The sequence below is a fragment of the Sphaerodactylus townsendi genome, linkage group LG09, assembly GCF_021028975.2.
Source record: "Sphaerodactylus townsendi isolate TG3544 linkage group LG09, MPM_Stown_v2.3, whole genome shotgun sequence".
Lineage (NCBI taxonomy): Eukaryota > Metazoa > Chordata > Lepidosauria > Squamata > Sphaerodactylidae > Sphaerodactylus > Sphaerodactylus townsendi.
In genome coordinates, this window is record NC_059433.1 from 44,216,442 (window position 1) to 44,242,781 (window position 26,340).

Consider the following 26,340-nt stretch of genomic DNA (forward strand, 5'->3'; position numbering starts at 1 on the left):
GCGTATGCAGAAGTTTTGATAAATTATATAACTGGGTGAACATCAAGCCTCACAGGCTTTTATTATTCCACATTTATATGTTTGTGTGTGTATGTGTGGGTTGTGTGTAAAAGACAATCAAGCTGCAGCATGGGGCTTTCAAGGCAAGTGAGAAGTAGAGATGCTATGCCATTGCTTCCTTGTACTGACCCTGCTTAGCTTTTGAGATCTGCAAGATCAACCCTTGGTTACTTCCCATAAAGGTTACTTCTACTTTGAGGAAAGAAAGCTATCTTCAAACATGGGTTATTCCCATTGGTCGCCATGGGGCTACCAGAGCTTCAATTTGCTCTGCCTTGTAGTGCTGGAACCTTGTGAAGAAATAAGGTACTTGTCAGTTGGTAGCCTACCAGACTAAGCTGCTCCTGACAGAATGATTAAGGTTCAGTAACTTGACTCTTTTCAGGATTGCCATTTTCTGAGCTGGAATAAGCTTGCTCTTGGCCTGGTTGACTATGAATCCATAGTCCTCTATTTGTCTTCTTGCTGTTCCCTGGAGTTAGCGGATATAGGAATGTCATCAAGGTATGGGTGTACCTGAATACCTCTCCAATGTGCTATGGCTACAAGTGTGACTAGAACTTTGGTGAAGACTCTGGATGTGGATCACAGCATGAAAAGCAGGGCCTTGAATTGCTAGCTTTGACCCATGTAGGTGAAATGGAGATACTGTCTGTATCCCAAGAGGATAGGGATATGTAGGTATGCCTCTTGAAGGTCTACTAACGTCATGAAGGCACCTGGAGGCAGAGTTTCCTTCTTTCTTCAAAGGGATAAGCCATAGCTTTGGAGAATAGTGGAGTGGAGCTTTGGAGTGGTGGTCTGGTGGCCAGGTTCTGAGCTACGCTGCCCTGCTGGATGCTGTGGTGGCCACCATGGCATGAGCCATATAGATCATGATCTCTAAAGAAGCGTCTGCCATGAAAAATACTGTTCTTTTAACTCTGATCTAGAATTCTGCAACTATCTGGTGAAATGAGCTAAGTTTGTGAAACCAGAAAATAGAGGCTGTTGCTATTAGAGCTGCCACAGCTGAGACTCTGATGACTAGAGTTGTGGCTTTGTGGTCAGCGAAGTCTGCCTTCCTGTCCTTAATAGGGCCCATGTCATCTACAGATAGTAAGTCAGAAGACTGTAAGGCTGTTATGGGGGCATCTATTATGGGTAGGTGCAGCAAATCCGTAGCCTGGCTTTCTAGTTTGTATAATTCCTTAACTGAATTGGGAAATTGCCTATTGAACATAGACTTCTGCCAATTGGCTTTGATAAGCTGTTCAAAGTATTCTGGAAGGGGGCCTGACTTCTCTGCTGAAGTAGCTCTAGGAAAAAAAAATTTTGTTCCCCTCTGAGCTGCCTGGCTCTTCTGTCAAGTCAAAGGCAGCTATAGATTTTGCTAATAGGGATTGGAAATTCTGCCCATTGAAAATCTGGTTGGTGGTTCTGCTGATGGCTATTCCTTGTCCCCTGAAGAAAAATTCTGCCGCCTCCTTTTCTTCCTCTGAGAGGGAAAGAGTGAGCTGTCTCTGTGAGCCCCTGGCAAGTTTCTGATAAGGAGGCCTTTCTGACTGTCTTGGTGGGCTAGCATTATAAATGCCTTCTATGGGGGGCAAAACCCTCTTCTGAGCCCAATATTTCTGATGGTATAGGCAAGGGAGATCTATGACTGCCTAGGATAGGGTTGGATGGTGAATGGCTGGCCTGGAGGCATAGCATTTCCTCCTTTACTGCCCTCTATATTAGCTGGGGAAGATCCCAGGGACAAGATGCCCTTCCTCTTCACAAGATGGCCGTCTGACCTTTAATTGGGAAGGGTGCTAATACTTTACCCCCAGAAAGTGATCCAGTGTGAGAATGAGACTTTTTGAGGGTCTGGCAGACCATCGTCAGGAAAGAACCAGATGCTTTGGAGGGTGCTCTTGCTTTTTCACACCTTGTAAAGTCTGTGTGCCTTCCTGCTTTTGTTTTTACGGTTCATCTTGCCATGTTTTATCAAGCTGATTATGGTCTCCTGCTGGCTCGCAAGCTGCGCTCCAGGAGGAGCTTTTAGGAATGAAAAAGTAATAAGAGTAGGAAATGTCTTTTTTAATATGTAAGATTAGATATAGAAGTAAATATAGAAGTAAATGAGAAGGAGGAAAAGCAGAAAGGAAAGTGAAAAAGAAAGATTAGCGAGACTCAAGACTGAATAGAGTCATCACCAAGCTGCTCTCCCTATGTGAGGCAGGAAACAAAACAAGCTAGCAATAGCCCCACAAGGGAATGAAAAGCAGAAGCTTAGGCCGTTTCCGCACGGACAAAAGGAGCGACGCGATGACGTCGTAAATTGCGACGCATCCGGAAAAAAGAGTTTGCACACACAGGCAGAGCTGCATGCGTCCACAGTCCCGCAGAAATATGCCGGTTCGCACGGATGCGCTGCGGAAGCGGCGCCTCGGCACACTCCGTTGCGGCTGCACACTTGCGAAGCAGCGCGATTGGCTGACGTGACTGCCCTGATGTCCTGCCCGTCCCCCATCTGTCATTGCCTCCCCTCCCAGCTACTGTCAGTCCCAGTTCATGTTACCTGTGAGACCAGAGTGTGTATGGGCAGCCACCATCTGCACAGGCGACATGGATCTGGGAAAGGGGCTTGACCATGCAGGGAAATCACCAGGGACAAACGTGTGTGTGTGGGGGGGGACGGTGACCAAGCTTGGCCTTTTGGCAGTCGCCATTGTTGAGAACGGCTCCGTGGCGGCGGTTCGCACGACTGCGGCGTCGGTGTGTCACATGTGGAAAAAAACCCGGCGTTTTTGAATCTGGCATCTTGGCGCCAATTAAAGCGTTTTGTGACGAAGTAGCGACTGCGCACCTCCGCCACTATGCGTGCAAACGCTCTCACTCTGACGTTTCTTTTCCCGTTTCCACAACGTCATATTTCGCCCATGCGGAAACGGCCTTAGTCCTGCCTCACTGAGTGACCAATAGGGAATAACCCACATTTGAAGATGCCCTCCCCCTCAGAGCGAGCCCGAGCTATATCATGTTCCCTCCACATTATATTGGGAATTCATTATTGAATATTGAGTGACATGGTTTAGCCTTTACAAGAAGTCACAGAACTAGAACTGGAGCACATGTATTCCTTGCACCATTTCCTTTATTGACTCCTCTCCAAACTGTTTTTAGTTTTGCCAGGGAAAACACCCAGGCACCCTCTCTTTTTCTTTCTTCACTTCTGGGCAACAGGGGGGAGTACTGATCAGAAAACCACAAGGGAGGCAGAATTAACCCATCCCCTTCCCCAGTCTGTGGCTTAAATCCATACAAGCGTCTTCCTCAGAGCTAGAACTTCATAGTGTGGAAATCAGTGGACACCACAAAATTTTGCCCAGAATTGGGTTGTTACTGTGATTTCTCATGTTATAATGGTGTTATTTCATTAAATATCAAGAAAGTGAAGAACAATAAAAATACTCAAAGAATCCATGTAATGTACATTTTTAAAAATAAAAATAATATACTCTGAAGTCTTATGAAATAGCAGTGTAAAATATTTGTCGAGAACAAGTAGTAAAACCTCACAAATCAGATTTAAATTCTTAAGAACAGCTTTAAATCATAGGTTTAAAAATGTCTATTGCTTCTGGGGTTTTTTTAGCCTGCCTGAACAAGTAGTATTTCTCTAAATTTACGAGGGCTACAAATGTGCAATGTAATATTTAAAGTGCTTCACTGGCACAAGTCTCAGAAAGGGAAAAGGGGCAGGTACTCCTGCAGCACTAAAGGAAGTCAGGCTGGCCACCATCCAACAAATAAAAGCTGGATTTCATATGCATCAGTAGGATGTTGCTAACATCAGCCTGGATGATTTATTCCTTCTACATGCTTATGTGCATATTTGCATAGGGTAGTGTTTGCAAACAATCTGACACAATAGGTATGACAAGGGGAACTACTGGGCTTGCTACCAGTATTTGCTCATTTTAAACCTTTAGGATCATACAAGTGGGAACCTGCACGGACTTGCAAGGGGAACTTCTCTCACTCCCACTATGCCTCTTTCCAAAAGTCCGCATAGCCTCTCCTCAATTCTTGCCTCCTCTCCTTCCCATTTACCAGCCACTCTATTTTTATCTTCTCCCCATCTTCATTTTCCACCCTTCCCTATCCCTGACACTTTCTACTCAGGAAAAACTACAGCCCAGTTGCATGGTACAAGTTGCCAGGGTGGGCCCAGTTGCAGAGTGAGGAACCTGCAAGGACTTCCAAAGGGCAACCATCTCCCCATTTCAACTTCCCCATTTCAACTTTCTTCTTTGCCTCCATTTGGCAAATGCCACTCACCAAAAATAATGCCCCAGCTATTGCTTATCTCAGCCCAGCATAAAGGGAAGTTGAGTCAAGGATCTCTTTGCAGGAGTAGTTGGCTGTGTTTCAACCAGACTGATTCAGCCTTCAAATACATATGCAGAAGACAAGAGTTCCAGTATTATTCAGCATTACTGAGGAAAAAATCTGCTTCTACATTGTGCCGATGGCAGCCTTGTTATGAGGTGAGGCAGCAAATCGGCTGGGTAAACATTATTACGTAAATGTTACTATCAAGACTCAAAACACTTGTTATCTAAAGTCCATTGGTGTATCAGCACATATATGAACAATCCTTGGTTTTATGGCAATCATGTAAATGGCTGATATAAGGGAAGAATGGCTTTGAAGTATAATGATATAGGCAGGGTTCAAAGAAGAACTGATAAGACAATGTACCTTATTTCTGGGCAATACTGTCATTTCTGAGAAAAAACTACAAAGGTTGAATGTTTTTATTTTCCAGGTACTTCCATGACTAATTAAAATCAGTATGGAGTATTTCACAGTGTTGCACAACAGTTTGGGGGGAAGGGGAGAAGGTCCCGGTGCTTCAGAAGCCACAGAAAACCCTCACATTTGAATGACAGCAGCCAATAACAAGGCCTGCCTCACAATGGCCCTATTCACTTCCTTAAAAGCTTTGCAGATGCTACAGAAAACACCAAGACACCCATGGGCATAAAACTGGGGAACCCTGAAGTGTAGATTCTAGGGTTCAGGAATAGCTTTGCTAACAGTCTGGTTTGTGAGGAACAATACAGACTTTCTTGCTACAATGGTAGCTTCATGGAGTCTAGTTAAATGTTTTAATGTAGTGGGACTCTCACACGCAAAAGCCAAATGCAACAATTTTCTTCATCCTACTGAATATGCATGTTATTATAACAGCAGAACCACAGATTAGATGCCTGATCCTTGACTATTAAGCTGTTGTGAAAGAAGGACTACTTGTACGGAGGCAGCTACTGCAGACAGATATTTGTAGAAGCCTTGCACAGCAGCTGTTTCATAAGCACCTGCCCTTTTTGGAGAAGAATAAAGCAGCTTGAAAAACAGGTGTTGTTTCAGACAATGGAGCATCACAAGTGAAGGTGTAGAGGCTCACTTCCCTGATCCAAATTTGAAGTTCAAGCAGATTTTTTCAGTGCAGAAGATAAAGGTTCTTCACATTATTTACAGTGTTTATCTGGACAAGGAATTAGTTCAGATAAGCAACAGGTACACACGGATCAAATTTCACAATGAGGTCATTCTGCTGGGTACATTTCCTGTGTGCATGATCAATGCTTGTTATCTTTTGTAAACACAATAACTGGGGCATACATTGTTCTGCCAATGACTAAACCAAGCTTGTTTGTCATTGCATTTCCTTCTTTGCTGCTGTGGAAGCAGCAGAAATGCATGTGGTCCTCCGAATTATTCTTCAGTAAATTATGATCTGAATTAGTCCTCAGGTTTGCCCTACCAATCTTGAAAGAGTAGCAAGCTCACCAAGGAACCATGGAAATCAGTTGGCCTTTTAAATTATGGATGTGGATCGCATGCATAGGCGTCACGGAGAGGAACAGTGCCCCAGGTCAAGTGGGGAGTACATTACATGGCCAACCCCTCCCCCCCTAGGCGTGAGAAGCATTGTGCTGCCTGTCATTTCCTCCTGTGTCCCATTCCTGTTAGTCTTATTGTTCTGGGCCACTGCTGAGGTTGGTGGGTGGGTGCAGCAAGTTGGGCTGCACACCTGCCTGCTGCTGTAAGGCTCAGTGGTGGGTGGGTCCAGGGAATGGGGATGTGCCCCTCACTCAACTGGTTCCCTCTTGGCGCTGACCATATGCCCCCTGAATGCTGCTTGAAGGGGCAGTGTCTGGTGTCATCTAGCCTGCCAGAATGCACCCTCCAAAACAGCCATTTACTCCTCCAAAAACCTGGTCCCGGTAGCTTGAAAACTGGATATCATTCTGGCAGAACTCCAGGACCCAGCTGAAGGTTGGCAGCCTGAAGTTGGAAGCTGCATGGAGTCTTCTGGATCTCTCCCAAGGTGAAAGTTCCATGGGGGGTTGGCTCAGCCTGTTGCTTGTGGCTCTGGGCAAGCTGTTGCTTCCTAATTTGGACCGTTACCTTATCAGGACTTTTTGGACTTTTACCTGAGGCAGCCAGGACCCACGCTGGGAGCTTCCCTGTTCCTGAGAGCCCCCCTTCCCACTGGCGACACCTGTGGAGCTGCTCCAAGCCTTACCCAGCTTCGTCAAGTGGACGCATCCCCCTGCTCTGCCTCTAAGAGGCACATGTAGGTGAAGCGGTGGCAGCCTGACCTGAGGAGGTGGTGGACCACATCCAGCTCAGCCAACCCCTCACCCATGATCAGCACCTGCAGCCCAACCTGCCTCCCCCCACAGGTTCATGGCACAGGCACTCTGCACCCAAACAACCTCCGAGCACCCTGCCTTTGTGGGGGTGGTTAGCAAGGGTAGGCCAGGGGGGACATTGCTGCTGCTGCTCATCAGCTCATTTCTGCTGCTTGCTTGCTTTCCTCCTTCCCATAGCTTATTTCTTTCCTTTTTTCTTTCTTTTCAGTGTTTGTCTGCCATTTCTTTCTCCCTCCCCTCCCACAGTGTGTGTCTTCCTTCCTTCCTTCCTTCCTTCCTTCCTTCCTTCCTTCCTTCCTTCCTTCCTTCCTTCCTTCCTTCCCACAGTGTGTGTCTTTCTGTCAACACAACTAGGGTTGCTCAGTTCCCCCCAGACTCCACTGTGGAGGTTGCGCTGGGGCAGTGGAGTCTGGGGCGGGGGGGGGGGGGGGAAATGCAATTTCAGTGCTGGCCCCAGGCACCATTTTCTGTAGCTTCGCCCAGAGGTGGGATCCAACCAGTTCTCACCACTTATCTAGAAGTGGTTACTAATTTTTTCTGAGTGCCGAGAAGGGGTTACTAAAGCAACCTCTCTGCCCAATAGGGACTGGAGGTGTGTGTGTGCGGCGGTGCCACTGTTTGAATCCCACCACCATTGGAACCTGTTATTAAAATTTTTGGATCCCACCACTGGCTTTGCCCGATTGTGTGATTTGCTGGACTCAGTTACAAAAGATGATATAACGATTGTATAATGCAGGGATGGTACTTAGTTCTTAAGAGTGTTGTATAGTGTTTACTTGGTTAAAATAGTGGCTATAATGCATCCAGCATCGTACATATTCACACATCTTATGCCATTAAAGGTTATCTGTATGTGTGTGTGTGTGTGTGCGTGCGTGCGCGCGCGCACAGACGTTAACAACAGTCGAAAGCACTGGAATGTCCAGAAATGTCCAGCAGTAATAAACTGGAGAATCGGGATGAGCTTAGAGCCAACAGTTATCCTCATTTTCAGAGATTTTAGTGGTTCCTGGCATGTAAGAAGGAGGCATCAAAGACATAACAGGCTGCCTAAGCTCATGTGCCCAGCAGAGTGTCTATATGCAAACACACTTATTGGATGCAAGGACGCTAATCTGTACACATCATATATGTGCTAAAGCACATCACAAGGGCCCACGTTGGCACCAGCGGCTCACCTTGGAGCGCCAACCTCCAGCAACAGTCTGGGCCAGCACCACCACATCCTCTCCAGAAGATGAAAACGGAGAGGCTCCTCCTGCCTCAGCCCCCCATTAGCCCCGGTCGCCCTGCAACCAGGTTGGAATCCTGGGCGCCCCCTCTCTCCCCTGTCACGTGGCCCTCACTTCGCTCTCGCGCTCTCTCTCTCTCTCTTCCCTGCTCGGCGGCTTGGATGAACCGAAAGGGGGAGGGGGGAAAGAAAGGAGGAGGAGCTGGAATTTCCGCCGCGCGCGCGCTTGCGTGCGTCAGCCACCCTTCTCACGCTCCCCCCTCCCCCCGGCTTTTCAGCCCATTGAATTCATTCAACCGCCCCTCCAGTGCCCGGCGGCTGGTCCTCCCGGCGGCGGCGGCGGCGGTGGGGACGCGCTTCTCTCCTGGACGGCTGAGGGGGGAAAGGTAGGCGCGGGGAGGGAGGAGAGCGGGTCCCAGCTTGTCCCTTGGAGGGTGCCCTGGTGAGCAGGCTTGGAGGCGCCTCGCCGCCTTCTCTGCCTGCCCGCCCCGCTCCCCGGAGCGCATAGAGGAAATAGGTGGGGAGGGGGGCTGCCCGGGTGTCTCCAAGCCGCCGGTTCATCCTTCTCCAGCATCGCCGCCTTGACTTAGATCGGTGCATCTCTGTCGACGCAATCCCGTGGACGCTGCCTTGGGAGGAGGTCCCGCTGAAGTCGTTGGACTTGCTTCCGAGGAAGCGCGGCTAGGATCGGGCTGCGCGTTCCTGCCCCGCTTCCTATCCGTCTCTGTGTTAGAGAAACGGGCTGCCTTTTTCCTGCGGTGCAGTTCGTGTTTTCACAGTGTTTGGATCTTTGAATGGCCCTCGTTTTTAGTGTACCACGATTACTTTTTTGGGGGGGGGGAGGGGGGAAGGGAGACCCGAAATGTGTTGCCCTACAGTGTGCTCGTGGCTCCTTAGTGGTGTAGTCCGGATGCTTTCATCTATTTCTATATGCTTGCATTCACTGTAATGGCTGTTCTTGTTGTCAGGGTCATATGTACTCTAGCCTTGTATACTTTAATAAAACTATGGTGTTTATTCTCAAGGGAGAGGAGGAGGTGAACTTTAGCCTTAAAGAGATGTAGCCTTAAAGAGACACTTCTGGCGGGGGAGGGGTGTTCCTTTCTTAAGATATTTCGTAGCCACCCAGAAGGAACACACACACACTTCACCCAAGTCCTGATTACTTTTCGAGTCCTGTTTTGGTAACAGGAGGGGTGCTAATACTGATTACTCTGAAGTGCTTGAGTTAAACAAAGGCTTATATAAGGATAATTATTCTGATTGGAGAAATTCATATTATTTTTTGAGTTGTAAAAATTCACCCTCTCCCCATTTTTCAGCTTGTAATATATAGCCAGGCAGTAATGTAGATTGCCCTGCTGTTTCCAGAATAAATGTAGGACAGAACATGAACGTATTTGCACTATAAAACAAAAGCAAGATTTAAGTAACACACCTGTAATGAATTAATTTGTCCTGCTATCTTTGATTAGTACTGGCAGGGCTTGTGCTGGATTGGTCAGGGTAGGGAACCTGCGGCTCTCCAGATGTTCAGGAACTACAATTCCCATCAGCCTCTGTCAATTGGCCATGCTGGTAGGGGCTGATGGGAATTGTAGTTCCTGAACATCTGGAGAGCCGCAGGTTCCCTACCCCTGGCTCTTGTTTCATTATTCAGTAGAATCCCACGTTGATGTTTATGGCCTAGCAACCTGAGGCTGGCCATCCATCCAACAATGGTCCTTCTGTAAAGCAAATCAACTAAAGATCAAAAACCACCATATCTATTGTGCTAATATTATCACCATGTATCTATGAAGTGTCAGGTGCTTTCAAGATGCCAAAGTCCTTTAAGTGAATAACGCACACAGCGCAATACAGTGACATACGCCACTTACCAACCTGCTGGGAAAATGTGAATGACCAAGCTTTGTAATATCTTACCTGCTTACCAGGAGATTGTGAATTTTAAATCATCACCTGTCTTCAGAGTGGCTTTAGTCCACCCATTATTTGGGAATTTCTGAGTCTAAGGCATGTCCTTTAGAATAAGAGATTGTTATCTCACACCCTACAAGGCCATACTGTGGAAGTAGCTGAATATTGATGTTATGTATGTTACATATGTCCTGAACTGGACAGTACAGATTGGCTACAAGCAGAACCTACAGATAGGACTCATGTAATTGTTGTTGTTGGAGTTTTGATATCTTATGTCACTGTATTGTGCTTTGAACTTTATTCACTGAAAGCACTTTGGTATCATTAAAGCACCTGACACTTCATATATATCTGGTGATATTATTAGCAGCACAGATACGGTGGGTTTTGATCTTTATTTGCTTAGAATGGCACTTCTGATTGCATCTTTCTTAGCCAGCAGAAGAAAGGAAAACTGAGCTGAAGTTGAGCAGGATTGAGTCAAGAAATTCAGCATCATGGGTATTCCTTGTAAAATTGTCAGATGTTCTGGGGAAGGTGAAAGATTCAGACATAGGGACTCTAGAGTCCCAGAGCCATAATCTTTCCGTAAGTAATGGATTGTGTGCCAACTGAGATTGCCTTATGGCCACATGTGATTTCTTCTGACTGACTGGTTTTTGGTAACCCAGCAGTTCGGAATAGAAATCTGAACTACATGGTTATCAGATTAGAGACTCCCTGTGGGTGGAGCTGCTTAATTCACAGTCAAAAATGGAGTTCCATATACAGAGTTCTGCTGGGTAGACCTCTAAAAAAATTGACTTAAAAAGTTCTTTGAAAAGAAGAAGTGGATTCTGGGAATAGCCACAATGGCTATAGGAGCTAGAGGACCCAGAGACTTCTGGGTCTGCAGAATAGGAAAAAAGGAGAGTGTAAATCAACAACAAACAGGAAATGAGACCAAGAAAGTACTGAATACAGTTTCAGTTAGGGAAAGTCAGTTCATCTGACCAGCCCTGCAGTTGCCAATTGACTGGTGTTGACAGAAGGGTTTTGCCCACAAAGTTGGGGCTTTGCCCAGTCACCTACTCCTCCTAAGTACATCCCCTGTTGGGCAAGAAAGGGATGTATTAGCCCACCACAGCTGTTTTTTTGTTTGATAAATAATCCCTTCTTTTTCTGAGTAGTGATATTGCTATGCTGCTGAGCAGATTTGACTATGTCAGGGCATCACTGAGAACAAACTAATCTAGTTCACATGGAAGGTGTGGATTTGTTTGCCCTCAGTTTTGTTGGCACATTTGCCAGATCTGACAGCCATGTGATGATGTCATTGTTATTAGAATGAAAAGGTGTTCTTTCGAATTTAAAGAATGGCACTGAAGCTGGAGGCTGTGGAGAGGCTCTCAATGTGAGATACTTGAATGAGTACTGGTTATTGTCTCATTCCGCACCCTTCAAAATATTGCAAGATCCTTTCTCACAGTCATGAGTGATATTTGATTGGTAAATGTTTGTTAAATGCACCTCCCATTTCAACTTAGACTTGTTCAACTGTTAGTGTATTTAATGCGGTGTAAACCATTGGCGTATTTAATTTTTTGTTGATTGGGGTCCTAGGACATGAGGTATTTTACATGCACTGATTATATTGGTGGGAGGGGGAACCAAATTTTGTTTTGATGACTTTTTAGCTTTTCTTTCAAAATCAAGTAAAATCCATTGACTTGTATTCCTGCTTGAGTGCAAGTTCTGCCACTAGGGAACTTGTAAACTGTGTTATAGTACAAAGTATTGTCTTACCTAGCCAGTTCTGCTTGCGCTATTCCCTGCCTGGATAAAGTGAATCAGAGTTTCTTCTGTTCTTTGTTTATGCTAGTTTGATGTCGTAGCACTGATAAGCTAATTTAGCAACCGGATTCTTGACAGCTTCTCTGTTTGTGGCTCTCCATGGCAGGAGAGGTGTAATAGCATGCAGAAAGTTTGTGCACTGGTAAGATAATATTAAACTCTTCCCCATACTAGCCATGTGTAATGACAGAATGACACTATAATGGCATAATTCCAATGTCAAAATGTATAAAACAAGGCTAAAAGCATCATGCTAGTTATGATAATAAAATGAATTGAAGAAGAAACCAGTGATACTGAACATGCTCATATTTTCAAGAGACAACAGACTTGTATCAAATTGTGTGTGTGCATGGGAGGGAATTGCTTCTTTGAACTCTTTTGTGCAAGAAAATACCAGTGACAAATAATAGACCCCTTAGCATGCTAGTGTATACACATCTGTCTGCAACATTCCATGGTGTTACGCCTTGCAACATATGTGTGGAAACTGAAAAGTCTCTCCCCCCCACCCCCTATTCAGGGCTTTGAAAGACAGAGTGCCAAATTCATAGTCTGAAGGAAAATAAATCACACTTGTGAACTTTTGGGAACCTGTGGGATTTTTCCCCAGTCTGGATTCAATTTGTGTTGTGTGCAAAGGTGGAGTTGTACAGCATAAAGGCGTTCTTCCTTTTTTAAAAAGGCATAAACTGTTTCATCCTATTCATTATTATTTGCATAGAGAAACATTTTCACCAAGACTGGAATGAATTGAGACATCTTTCTTGCAAGGTAGATTCAGATTTACAGTGCAGTCATTGTTACTTGGAATTGAAACAATATTTTTCTTTCTTTCTCCTGCTCTGCCCACTGAGGCAATGAAAGCAAAGCACCCACTCAGTCATTAGTAGATGCTTGTGAATATTAGCTTGAGAGCTGAAAAATGAATCCTGTGTTATTCCATTTTACATTGTGGTGTAGCGGTTAGAGTATCAACTGGGATTTGGGAAGAGACCCCAGTTTGAATCTTCACTCTGCTGTGGAAACTTGCTGGGTGACTCCAGACCAGTTCTACATTTTCAGCCTAACCTGCTTCACGGAGTCATTGTTGAGATACATGGAATAAGGGGGAACAATAAGCCCTTTTGGGTCCCCACTGGGAAGAAAGGCAAGATAGAAATGGAATAAGTAAATGAATACTTTTTTGTGTTTATCAGCATGGCTTGAACTAGAAGTTTCCCATTCTACATGTTGGTGACTTTTGTGGTGAGCCATGCTAAAGTTGCAGCCCATGAGACAAAATGGGCAGTATTATCCTCTAACATTCTCTAGTAGCCAATTGACCTGACTTTGCCTTCTTGTGTGCGCTTGTGTTGTAAATCAGGCTAGGCTTTTTTCCGGGTAGTTCCACGGCTGCTTAATTTTCTTCCATTTATCTCTGTTAGTTGCCCTGTCTTTGTTTAGGCTCTGTGTGCCTGCCTGACTTCTGCTTTCTCTGCTGCTTTTTTTCCTTTTGGTATCTTTGTGTTACCTCTTTCACTAAGACTCATCTGCATCTACTCTGCCCCTGGATTGACCTTCCTGAGGATTTGCCCCACACCCCAGCTTGACTGTGTTTTACAATCTGCTGTGATTTGTGTTTGCACTCAGATGCTGATATGCATTCACATCTGTAATACGGATCCATCCTCTTGTATAGACTTCCTTTTCTGCTTTGTAGGCCAGGGTTAAGAGCAAGCGAGACCGAAGCTAATCCAAAGGAATCCTGAAAGATAGTCCACAGGAAGGCAGAGAAAGCCATACACACTCAGAAGGAAAACCTTGCTAGCATCTGATCCAGAAGCTCAAACAAATGACCTTGAATGAGCAGGCATGCATCTACAGCTTTCACCTGCTACTGGCCAGACTGTATGATAAAAAAGACTATCTCAGGACTATACCACTTCAAAAGTGTACACAGGGAAATCACATGCTAGGTTAGAATGGAGTGACATTTATTAATCATGTGACATCTTGTAATAGGTTGTCATTGCGTATCTCTGCAACCATATGCTCAAGTGTAGCCATGTCACTTATCTCTTGCAGAGAAAGACGGCATGCAAGGGGGCTTTCCTGATTAATTCTGTTTTAAATGTAATCACTCTTTTGAAAGAAAGCAAGAACTGTGGTGTGGTAAGATATTTGAGCAAAAAGCACCAGGCTTGACTTGGGTAGCTTGCATGCTCCTGCAAAGTCCCATGTGGGAGGAGTATCTCTCAGTGTAGAAACCTCCCTGAAACATAGGTACACTTAACAGGATATTTAACGCTGTTGGTAAACGCTTACTTTGGTATGCAGAGGAGTGAGAAAAGAGGCTACAGAAGCAAGAATGTGCTCGTTGTCTGTGAGGAGGTGTCTTGGTGAATCTTATCAGTGGACTTTTAAGACCTATTATGTAACACAACAATTGCAAATTCTGTGGGCCAAATGCACAGAAGCTGCTTGAGAGATGGCATGTATTGTCCCCCTGGGCCACCTTGACCTGGTTGAATTCCAACACAGGCTGCAAAGACATTACTTCTGCTATGAGTCCATTTGTAAATGTCTGTGAGAATGTGGTTTATTGTCTCAGTTTAAGTAGTTTCTGAATAGCTTCTAAGTAACTGAGAACCGAAACATTCTCTTTTGGGGGGGGGGGGACAGTATTAATTTCAGTAACTTTATACACCATGGCTTCAAAAATAGACTCTTACTAGCGGGTTGGGGGGGGGGGATCTGCTCCTTAAGAGCCCATTTTGTTCCACTATGGAAGGGCCAGATCAACACAGCCTGCCTTGCTTCAAGCAGGGGCACCACAGGAGGAATCCCCAGGACTGTCATTTGTTCTGTGCCACTCTTGCTAGGAATACACTTTGAAACCCAGCTGGGTGGCAGTTGTGCAGGGAGTTCATATTTGCACCAGAACCGTCTTTGCTGATTTTGGCATCCCAAGCTGCTTGTCCACCCAGTTGTCTCAAAGATCTCCCAGTGTTTGAATCACTTCTGCCCATTTGGTTTCTAAGGCACTGCTTATGTAGCTCATCTTTTTCATGGTTGTGATGGTGTAGGTTGGAGGAGCTGTCTCCACCCATGCTGATGTCCCACTTTCCTGTGTTGAGCAGGGAGATGACTGTATGGGGAGTAGTTGGGATTGCTTGTGAGCAGCTGTTCACTGGGTTGCTTTCTGTAGACACTTGTATGGAGTGACATCAATCCCACCCCCATCCATTGCTGACACCCATGATGTGGATTTTATGGGGAAATTTGAATGGGAAATTATTAAATCAATAATTTAAATATTTAAAGTTAGCAAAATTTAAATAGTGTTCGCAAAAGAAGGCCAGTGCACCATGTACAAGCCTGGACCATATACAGGCACTGTGTTTTGTCTGTGCTTTATGTCTATCTAATGTGATTGATTTGCAGCACAGCTCTGACATCTCCAGGTAAAAAGAAACTATATATACATATGTGGGGCAGAGCCTCCCCCTTCCCCGAGCAATAAAAATTCATAATTGAACATTTTTCTGGGAAACAAATCAGTTTGGGAAAATCTTCCGTCCACACATCACTTTTTGTTTTATCACGTAAAATGAAATAATGAACAGGGAATGGCAAAACACCTCTGTTTGATTCTGGCCTTGAAAAGCCCTATGGGCTTGCCGTAAGTCAGCTGTGACTTGATGGCACTTTCGACCCTCAAAGGGAGAAGACATTTTTCTCACAGCAGCTAGCAACTCTACCAGCCTGGTGAGCATATATAAAACTGGTCCAGCATGCGGCGGCGCGGTTGCTCACAGGGGGTGCCTTTCGTGATCACATCCAACCTGTGTTGTGCCACCTGCATTGGCTCCCAGTCGAGTTCCGAATCATCTTCAAGGTGTAGGTGCTGACCTTTGAGGCCTTACGCAGGCCTGGGACCCCTCCCATACCGGGGACCGCATTACCCCATATGTCCCTGCACGGCCTCCCTGCGTTCGGCAGAGGCCAAGGTACTAGTGGTTCCCTGGCCCCTCAATGATGGAACTAGCCTCCCACCCGAGGGCCAGGACCTTTTCAGCCCTAGCCCCACCACAGTGGGCTGCTCTTCCTCCAGCTGTCCAGACCCTCGCAGGGACCCAGGTGAGTTCCGCAGGGCCTATGGGACTGGGGATTGTTCCGCCGGGCTTTTGGAGTGTCCAGTCGCTGAGAGTGCCCCCCCTTTTCATCTTTCCTTTTTGGAGCTCCCATGATCATCTATGGGACCCACTTTTGTTTGCTTCCCCCCTCTGGGAGGGTTTTAATTGGGGTTATTGTGGGTGGGGGATTTAAAAAAATAGAGGGTGCAAAGAGATTCTGCTCCTGTAACTCAAATCAACTGGAAAGTTTAGCCCATTCCCTCTTTCATTGCACTAAACATGAAGGAATTAGAGGAAAATATGCAAATGTTCTTCTCTTGAACTGTGACAGGATATCAGATACTCAAAAGATCTTATACTTGCTAAATAATTCTGATCTTGCAGTTTGTGCATTGATGGCCAAATTATAAACCCTAAAGGATAGCTCTGTTCTTAATTTCGTAGTGTCATTCTGTTATCAAGAGATTCTCTATTATTATTATTTTCTTTGGGGATTGTTTTAAATTTGTTTTTATATCCTATTTGTATTGTCCTATAGGCCAATAAAGGCTTTGCTTTGTGATGGTTGTTATTTGTTGCTCCATCAAGCTCTGTCTCTTTTCTCCTTTCCCAATCAGCATTTCCCAAGTTTTCCTCCTTCCTCCAGCATTCATGTTTCTCTTTTGCCAGTGCAGAACTTTGCTTTTCCCTGTAGAAATTGGAGAAACTAAAGGGCACCATTAGGACTGGGTATAAACTTGTTTGAATCTTGGGTGGCCCCAACTGAAGAATCAATATACATAGCTGTAAGCTATTCTTGTTGGTCACTCTAGAATATGGCATAATATAGTAGGATGGGATAGAACAGGTTGCAACTTGAATGTCTAAGTTCTCAAGTTGGATCCTGGGATGCCTGGAAGAATGGTATGTGTCTATGAACATTTTAAGATAACTTTCCATTGTTATATACTTACAAGGAAAAAGCATTAAGTGCTGCTGTGTACAGCTCAATGCTGATGTTTTCCCATGCACAGGAGGAAGTGCAGCAAGAATGCAGTAAGTACTTAGCTTGTATATGTGACCGTTCTGATAATAGTTAGTAATGGTTTTAGTTTAGGAAAGCAGCAGTAATATTTTTAAGGCTTACACAATACCATTTTAAGCAGACACACACGTGGATTAGATAATGTGGGACTGGTTATCACTCATGATTTTTCTCCCTCAGGGAAGTGATAGAGAAGAAGCCAGAGAAGTTCAAAATTGAGTGTTTGAATGATATCAAGAACTTATTTGGTCCATGTGAACCTTTCTATGCTGCTTTTGGAAACAGGCCTAATGTAAGTCTGCCATCATCCTAACAATGAGTCAAAATAATTGTGCTTCACATTACAAATGGTGGTCGTGAAATTAGTTTTTATGAGCTTGACAAAGTATTATGGCCCAATCCGGGGTGGGGGAAATTACCCTTGATGCAGTGGCGTGGGGCCAATGTGTTTGTCCCCTGTACTGGTACAAGTGATTGGCCATCCCTCAGCTCTGTGGTATCAAAAGCCAGAAGTCTGGGCCACCACAGAGGTATGCTGGTGTCCCAACTGGAAACTGGTGTAGGGAGAGGTGGGGCATTCCCAGGGATGGAGCCGACATTAGTTGGCTTGCACTCTGTTTTTGTGACTGGTTGCGCCTTGGGCTGGGTCCTGTATTTACATTAAACTCTATAGAGGGCCTTCTGGTGGCAGGGGCGTTCTTTGGCATTTTCTGCCTCCCCATGCCCCCAGAGAGCCCCCTGGAGGCATTAGGGTGGTGCCATTGCCAGTGGCCCAGGGCTCTGGATTGGGGTGTACGTTAAGTACTTACCACTATTTGTGCCTAGCCTTTTTTCAGTGCACCCATAACTTCATTTATATGTTAATTCCATCCAACTTTGTAGTAGTTACATTACTTATTCCACAACTGACTTCATGCCTACCTTAAAGGGAACAAGTTGTGACATTTGAAGCTACTAATAATTTTTTCTGGCTTGAGCTTTTAATTCAAAACATTGAAGTTTCTTAACACGAAATTTCCCCTCTATTTGTACTTTGTTCTTCATCTTTATAAAGGTCTTTCCCCCAGTCTTCAGAACCTGAGACCTAAATGGCAAATAAAGCTTAATTTCCATTCCATTTTATCTCTAGAAACTTCCCTGTGATTTCTGTCAACTTGGGCTTACCCTGCTGTTGGTTTGTCCTGCCTTCTTATAAACAATAAAGCCAGAAGGAAGCACTGGGTTAGCAGCATTCTTGAGGGTGTTAAATAATTCGATCACAGGCCTGTTAATGTAGAACCTGTCTATTTAGAATGAATACATGTACCCCCATAAATTTTGCAAGAATTGCATTAGTCAGCTCATAAAATTATCAGTGCAGCCTTGAAAACATAATGCAGGGTGTTTTTTGTAATCCATAGGATGTATATGCCTACATGCAAGTGGGTGTTCCTGACTGTCGAATATTCACTGTCAACCCAAAGGGTGAACTCATCCAGGAACAAACGAAAGGAAACAAGTCTTCGTAAGTATTGACTTTTAAAAGCAATCTGAAGGGGAAGGTATCACTCAGTTGACTGGGCAGGAACTTTGGAGTAGGTAATAGAGCTTTCAGTGGAGCTCCATTTTGAGCAATCACTTGTAGCACTGCATCCTGACTACACTGAAACTAGGATTATGAATAACTGTTTTTCTCATTCCTTTTTGAACACAGATATTACAGACTCAGTGAACTTGTCGAACACGTGTTTCCACTTCTTAGCAAGGAACAGAATTCTGCCTTTGTACGCCCTGAATTCAGCTCCTTCTGCTTTTGGAGAGAACCACTTCCAGAGGTGAACATGGAAGATTTAATTTGAATGGCCCTGCTCACACGCCACCTCTTTCTGAAGAGAGGATACTTTATCCTTTGGTACCAGATGTCTTATTAAATACAGAAAGTGTCATAGGTTTGTGTAAGCCAGTGAAATGCACGGCTTTGTTCTTGTGATATCCTTATTGCATAAGGCGCTGGAATGCTAACTAGTTCTTTTAAATACCAGACCACTGAGACATTAGAAAACAGCAGAGGGTGGGAATTTAGGGGCAGCCCAACAATTTCATACATACAAACCATACTGGATGCACGAGGTAATTTGTGCGACTAGTCTCATTGATATATCATCTTAAGGGGGGGGGGGGGGGAGTATGCAGAGCTGATATAGACACTGTTAGACCCAATATAGGAATTGTATCTAGTGCTCAATTAACTTAGGCTGCTTCAGATGTTGTATCTGAGATTCTTGTGGTTAAATTCCTTAATGTCTTCAGAATTTACTACTCAGTATTGAATGCTTGATAGTCATTTTGCTGCATCAGAGAGTACTGATGGTGGAAGTGGAGATGGTATTTGTACTAGCACATTCTCATCATTATTTTGCCTTGTAACATTTTTTAAACAACACAGTGACAGGGCTGTCAAATATGCCTCCTGTTACTTGTGTCCTACATATGTACATTGCTTCCTTAGCTGCTATATAAAATTGGAAATCCATGGCAAAGTAAGAAAACCTTTGCTGTAACAGTTGGCACTTCTTTAATCTGTGCACACTACATAGGTCAGTAAGTGTAATATACAAAAAAACAATTCAGGGATTAACTGTTGTTTTACAATAAAAAAAGGCAATGTATATAATCAGTCTGTGAGCCTTGGACTACTGTTAAGCCTTACCAGAATTCTGCGTGTTGAGGTTCTTCTGTCTGACAAAAGTGGCATGGGACAATCAGCTGTCAATGTCAGTTCTGATCAGATGCTTTATTAGTAACATAGCAGATCAAAATGCAACTGAAGTCCTGATTTAAGTAGCCAGTTGTCTTACACTTCTTTTAATTTTAGCTAGCAGATACCAGTTGAGTTATCTGGAAACAATACAGCAGATTGGGCACGTTTTAGCCCCACACCTTGCTTGGCAGTTGAAGTATTTTGCAAGCAAAGTGAAACTAACTAGAAAATTTATGGTTTTTTAAAAACCACTAACTTGAAATTAGCTTGGTTTATGTCTAGTTGAAGCTGGTTAGGTCTAGAAGGGGCAGAAGTGAAATGCTGGCACCATGTGTCTATAAACTGGTGTTTTTCTTGATCACCCAGAAGATCCATATAAATATATTAAAATTGCCTCTTTTGTCAGGTATGAACAACTACGTTTGCAGCTCCAGTAATTCCTGAAGTTTTCAGTTGAGTGAGCCCTTATAACAATGCTGAAGGGCTAGGTGTAGCTCTTGTCCTCAGTTGAAGAATTACTTAGACTCTCTCACAAAGCCAGAAAAGACTTATGGCTTATGCTAATATATTTGTTCAGAAAATCACTCAAGAAGAATTAACTAGGCTAAGTGTAAGCGCAGCAAATTGTAGGCCTTGAAATTGTGACTTTACAATGGTCAGGCTGTGTAGTTCAGTGTGGCAATTGTGATTTTTTGTTTTGTTTTGGTCATGAGGTAGAATTTAACAATGTACATTTTTCCTGTCCAAGGAAAGTGCAAATCGTACAGTGCCATCAAAACAAAATTTCCTGTATTGGGTGAAATCCATTTCAATAATTGGAATGTGTTCACTTTCCTATTGTCTTACTTTAAAGCATTCTGAAAATGTGAAAAGGTGATTGCAGCAGAGATCCACAAGCTGTGACCATAACAATTTCAAAAAAGCTTCTGGAAGAAAAATTCCTTGCTGTACTGCTAGATTGGGAAAATTGTGCTGTTAGTATGCATAATGCTGACGAGTACTCTTGAGTCATCTCATTCCAAACATTAATTTGAAATACATACACGTTTCTTACAAATAATATGCTATTATTTATAATGTCAGAGTCTGGATTGGATAGCATTATGCGGCTCTTTAAATACTACGTTTGGATTTTACCTCAGTGACTCTAGAGCTGTCCCGTGGTAGACTGTGCCCCAGTATTCACAAAATCCCTGTTTAGAACTGCTCCTATTAATAAGTATGCTTGTTGTAGTGGAAACAGATGATTTGAAATCGGTGTTGGGAAGCAAAGCTCCTACTGTATTTCAGATCTGCACAAGTTAGCCAATTCTTTCCATGAAAGAGCTGAACATTTATGTTAGTGGGGAAAAACAGCAATTTTACAGTTGTTTTGAAAATGCATTTCCTCTTACTTTGGAAATGTATTGAGCAGCCTGTGCTGCAAAAATTACTACTTGAAATTGTCATACAAAACTAATGTGACAGTTTTCAAGTAAGGGGCTGGGAAATCATAGCCAAAATCCTTCAGCATTTGCGTAGGAATGAACATGGAAAACACTGCCCATTATGCAAGAAAACAATCAATTATTTGTATTACAGTGTAACCGTCTGGATTTCTTATTTCCTTGATGTGTTCAAAACTAGTATTGGGAAGGAACAAGTCAATTTTAAATACAACAGTGTTTTTCTTAATATTCAAGGGTAAATGTGATGCTTTAAAATATTGTTCTCTTTAAAATAAATAAAATTAAAATAATGCTTCAAGAATTTTGCCCTTAACTAAGACTATTCAACTAGGGAATTCTAATTGATTTAACTTACACAAATGTGAACATGAAGTGTAAGCTGCCCACTGAAGTAAAAAAGTTCCTTAAGGCAACTAATATTGAAGAAGTGTATTACAGTTATTAATTTAGGGGCTTGCCTTTTTGCCAAGCAACTACCTTTTGCTAATCTGAAAGAAAAATCTGCATTTTGGTTGTTTTTGAATGCAAAGGAAGGAGAGAACTCTTCAGTATGTTGTATTTAATTACTGATAACTGTGTTATAAATATTTTTGCTTTGAGTTTCACTCAACTATTAATTGGTGAACATTCCAGTACGGTGTTTTTGTAAAGACTGATCTGTTAGGAAAATAAGTCACTTATGTGTTTAATTAAACCAACAATAAAACCTTACCTAAGAATACTGATGTTTCTGTTTTGTAGTTCCTACCTATAGAGCTTAAAATAACTTGTATAGACACTCATATAGCCTAATAAAGTAGAAGAAATAGTCCTGAACTGGATGTAGAAAGATGATTTTATCTAAAAGGTCTTTCAGTTAAATTGACAGCTTATTTTAATTGATGGGAGAATTACAAATTTTGAATCACAGGCGAGCCCCACCACTTTGGGGGTGGGTGGAGGCAAACCCAGATAAGGTGAGGGGGAGGGCCACACTGGCATGTTTGCCCCTCTCTGGTATGTAAAGGGCAGCCCCGCTGGCATAAGGGTAAATGTGCTGGTGAAACCTGGAAGTGCGGGCCACTGTGGAGCTGTGCTGGCGTCTGGATTGGACGCTGGCATGGGGGACGTGGGCTAAGGTGTTCCCAGGGTAAAGCAGACATTAGACAGCTTCTACCAGCTTTCCAGCCTGGGAATGCTGCCTTCACAGCCCACAAAGTGTGACATAAGTCTCTTTGAGCTAAGGGGCTCTTCAGGCAGCAAGAGAATTTGTTGTTCTCCCTTGGGTGTGGTGCAGTGCTGCCTTCGCCGTGCTGCCTCCAGCCACTTCAGTGTTCCCCAAGCAATCTGGATTGCACTGTAAAGCATGTGATGTGGGAGAGGGAAGTGAAATACCTCTTTAGCAAGTTTTGAACCAACACTGTAACCAGCATTGTGTGAAAACAGTGAATCAGAAAGAAAGTATTTCTTTGGGGCTTACATCAGTGCTTTCAAACTGAGCATAATGCTTTTTCCCTATGAAGTAGCTCTATGAAATGTAAACAATTTGTAATAAGGGAAAGATAAGACATAAAGAAGAGGAGTGATCATAGAGAAAGACACTAATGGACTAAAAATGCCCATCATCGAATTAGACCAATTGTTAACATTGAACTCATGATATCTGACATCAAAGTAAAGAAATCAAAAGTAGAATGAGGTTCATTGTTACAATTTTTCTCTTACATTGTTTAGTGTCAATCAATTATTTGTATTACAGTGTAACTGTCTGGATTTCTTATTTCCTTAATGTGTTCAAAACTAGTTTCAGTATTGATCAGACTAGAGCTTAATTATGCCTGTAACTATGGAAACATAGGCAATACAAGAAGAAATTTGGCTAAAGATAATGGCTGCACACTGATAAGCCAAGTTTTGCTTAAATCTGAATTGTATAGGGGACGAATAGATCATAAAGGTTATATTATTCAACACATGCTGGTTTGCCCTACTAAAATTAATGGGGCTATATTAAAACAGTTACAGTCAAATCTCACATTTGCTTCGCAAGAAGAGTTGGGATGTGGGTTTGCATTTTGTCCTTTTGGAAATACCTGAAGGTAAATTATATCCGATAATGTGTGATAAATCTGCTAATGAGGCATAGCTTGTGGGACACATTTGCTCTGCATTTGCAGAGATGCATGTTAACCTTTGCATGTTATACAAAAGATATAACTATCTAAGGTTATATCTTGAAGATAGAAAAGGAGAGAGGAATAGAACAGGTTGCCATTTTATTGCTTTCTTCCAGATACCTACCCTACCTACTGCTCACATACCTTACCCATGAGAAACAGAAGGATATAGAAACACTCCACTAAAAGTGGAATACATTTCATCAGAGTCTGTGGAGGCCAGCATCCCCCCAGTAACAACAATGCTTACTTCTGCTCTAGCATTGAGGTGAAGAACAAGATTGAAAGCCCCAGTTCCACCACAAGTTCGTTTTCCTGGTCTTGGCTTGTGATATTCTAGCAGCTCCCTCTTATAACCAGCTGTATGGAGCTGAGCGACACTTGCGTTGGAAACAGACAGCACAGCTTCAACGTATTCATCCCTTTCGGGAGCTAGGACAGCAGTGATAAGATAACGACCTTCATATGGAGCTGTGAAGATCCCTGCAAAAATGACAGTCCGTTAATTAAGGAAGCCAGTATATAGTTGGCATTGGGCATTTTTTCCAGTATTTAGGTTTAAAAGACATGAAATTTTTTTTGGGGGGGGGGGAGCTGAACCCCAATGCCAGTAAGTGGCTGCTTTTTTTTTAAGGTAGGGGCGTCAAGTTTGCAACAAAGCTGCTGGCATTTGTCCGTAGAAGAAATCTCAAGTTTCAAGCACATTGGGGTCAGGGGTCCAATTCTATGGGCCCCCAAAGTAGGTGCCCCATTTATCTGCCATTGTTTCCAATGAGGGGGAAATAGCCTTTTTTCTCCAGGGCAAAAGAGGCAGCCTGCAGCAACCACTGCTCAATGCTTCTTGTGCCAAAAACCAACACAAAGCCCAGAAGAACCACAAGTCACTGGGGCAAGCCCAATGGAACTAATATCAAAACAGAGAATCCCAGCAATTTGGGGGAAGGGGCTGGGTGGGTTCTTTTAGAACCAAGGACAATAAATAGAAGCCCATCACAACATCTTAAGTATGGGGGAGAGGGGGCTGTTGCAAGCCCATTAGAACCAAGGATAATTCATTGACAAACATGCATACCATCCCTTCCCCAGGGAAGGCTTGAGATAATGAGGAAGAGTTTTATATATGCCTTGATCCTCCTCCCTCAGCAATCTGCACACAGCTGCTCTTTATCACTGGCTCCCATTTCCCACCTCCCACCCCTGCAAAGAAGAATGTTACTCACATGCAAATTAACTTTATCATGCATATATTCTGCTGTTTTCCATTTGACACACTGATCCCTAACCTACTCTATCCCTGTCATCTACAAGATGAAGAAAGTTTTGGTACAGCTCTATTTAATTTTCAGAATGCAATTTTGGTCTGGGATGGATGATGACTGAGTGACCACCACCTCCAGCTTCTCCCTGTGTTGCAAATTTACTAGAGTTAAGTTGCGGCAGGTGGATTCAGAACAGCATTAAGGGTGGGGTGGGGATTCCGCCAAGCAAATTGAGCATCTTCCCTGCTGCTTCTTTTTAGTGACATTGTAATTTTCGGAAGAGTGTTTTGCACTGGCTTTCCAAGACACACAGAGAGGATGCAGTCACCAGCATGTGCAAACTTCACTCACCCTCAAAGTCCAAAACTGGGTAGCTGAACAACTAAGAAACTTCAAATAGTTTTTAAATGAACCAATTTCTTTAAACCCTCCAGGAAAGCTCTGGTCGCAACAGATTTACAGGCTGCCGAAGACCTCCAGAGGCTTAGAGTAACAGCTGAAGCCAAACTTAGCAGTGCATATTCCAGAAACCCCTCTCTGAAATGGAGTCTAGCAGCAGCTGGATTTGCTTTTATACTCTTTATATGCTTTGCCCATGCACAGAAGAATTGGAAAGAAAATCAGACAAGAAGCAACTTCTGTGATTGGCTGAAGAGCACTGATGCTCATAATCTCCAATCCTATTTGCTACTATACCCTTCTCCCTCCTTCCTGTTCCCTGAGAAACCTATTAATTGGAAAGGGACAAGGTTGTTGGACTTAACATTTGATGCCAAACATCCTGGAAAATAACTACTGTGATTGGGCAAATAGCTAGCTCCCTCAACATGCTCTCCCATTTGTCTGACAATAATGGCTCATCCCCCTTCCCTCCTGTTGCTCTGGAAACCTCCGAAGGTAGAAAAAGAACAACTTTAGAGCCCTTTAACTGCAGCTATTTGGCATTTCTTTCTTTTTTTTGCATCAGAACAATTGGCTGCATGGGGGAGTTCTCTTTGTGTATTTGGCTGAAAAAATACCCCCAAAACACTAGTAAGGTATTTTTGAGTATTTTTTTCAGCTTGCAAATACTTGAATGCACAAGCCTAACTCAGGGTCTATCAAGACAGCCTGAACAAGTCAAAGCAAAGCAGTACTGTGGGAACAAACCAGCTCAATGGGTCATACACAAACATACCGCTTGGCCTTTTTGAACTCAGTGGGAATTTGCAAACGTGTAAAATGTGAAGGTCCACTGAACAGGAAAAATATGCTGACTAGATAAACAAAAACACTGAAATTTTGTAGGATGTTTTGATTACCGCTTCATCTGTAAACCTGAGCTGGTGCTACATTCAAATGAAATAGCTGCTTGTTAATACTACCAACAGCTGTCCAAGTTGGAGCAAATAGAAGCAAGAATCCACAAAAAGCCTCTCTCTCTCTCTCTCTCTCTCTCTCTCTTTTCATAATAGTCTGTAATTGAGCATTTAAGTGAATTCTCTATGTTTCTGAAATCTACTGTCTTTCTTAAGCCTTTGCATCCTTGAAGAAATGGATCATCTTAACAATTTTGCTGCATGGGTCTTTCCACTTGGATTGGATTGGATTGGGTCTTTCCCCCTGTACAAGTGGCAGTTTTCCATTATTTGAATTAAGTAAGATCAGCACAAACTGCCACATCACTGAAACCAGAATGACTGCTAGACTTCTACCCCTTACATAACTCGTCTTCCTACCTGTAGAAGGGTTATAGTTGTTGCCATCATTAACAAGCACTTTATTAAAATGCACTACACCCATGTCATCATGGAAAGGTTTCTGTGTGAGACCGGCAGAGAATGATACCAGCGAAGTAATAGCTGCTCCTGGAA

At 43.5% G+C, this 26,340-nt stretch overlaps 1 protein-coding gene and 1 long non-coding RNA gene across 4 annotated transcripts in view; one reads left to right on the forward strand and one right to left on the reverse strand.

The window, feature by feature from the left end:
• Window positions 1-16,070: 16,070 nt before the first annotated feature.
• LOC125438874 lies at window positions 16,071-21,793 on the forward strand. The gene is made up of 3 exons (XR_007245436.1): window positions 16,071-17,176; window positions 18,285-18,388; window positions 18,578-21,793. It is a non-coding gene; the product is annotated as an uncharacterized LOC125438874 (long non-coding RNA).
• A 1,517-nt stretch (window positions 21,794-23,310) lies between these two features.
• The window catches only part of EMILIN2 (elastin microfibril interfacer 2), a 38,163-nt gene continuing 35,133 nt past the window's right edge, over window positions 23,311-26,340 (reverse strand). For all 3 annotated transcript variants that reach the window (XM_048507506.1, XM_048507505.1, XM_048507507.1), the window contains exons 7-8: window positions 26,206-26,334; window positions 23,311-23,711 (exon numbers count right to left, since the gene is read on the reverse strand). In XM_048507506.1, the coding sequence (XP_048363463.1) occupies window positions 23,374-23,711; window positions 26,206-26,334 (467 nt within the window). In that variant the 3' untranslated portion in view covers window positions 23,311-23,373. The remainder of the gene's footprint in view (window positions 23,712-26,205; window positions 26,335-26,340) is intronic.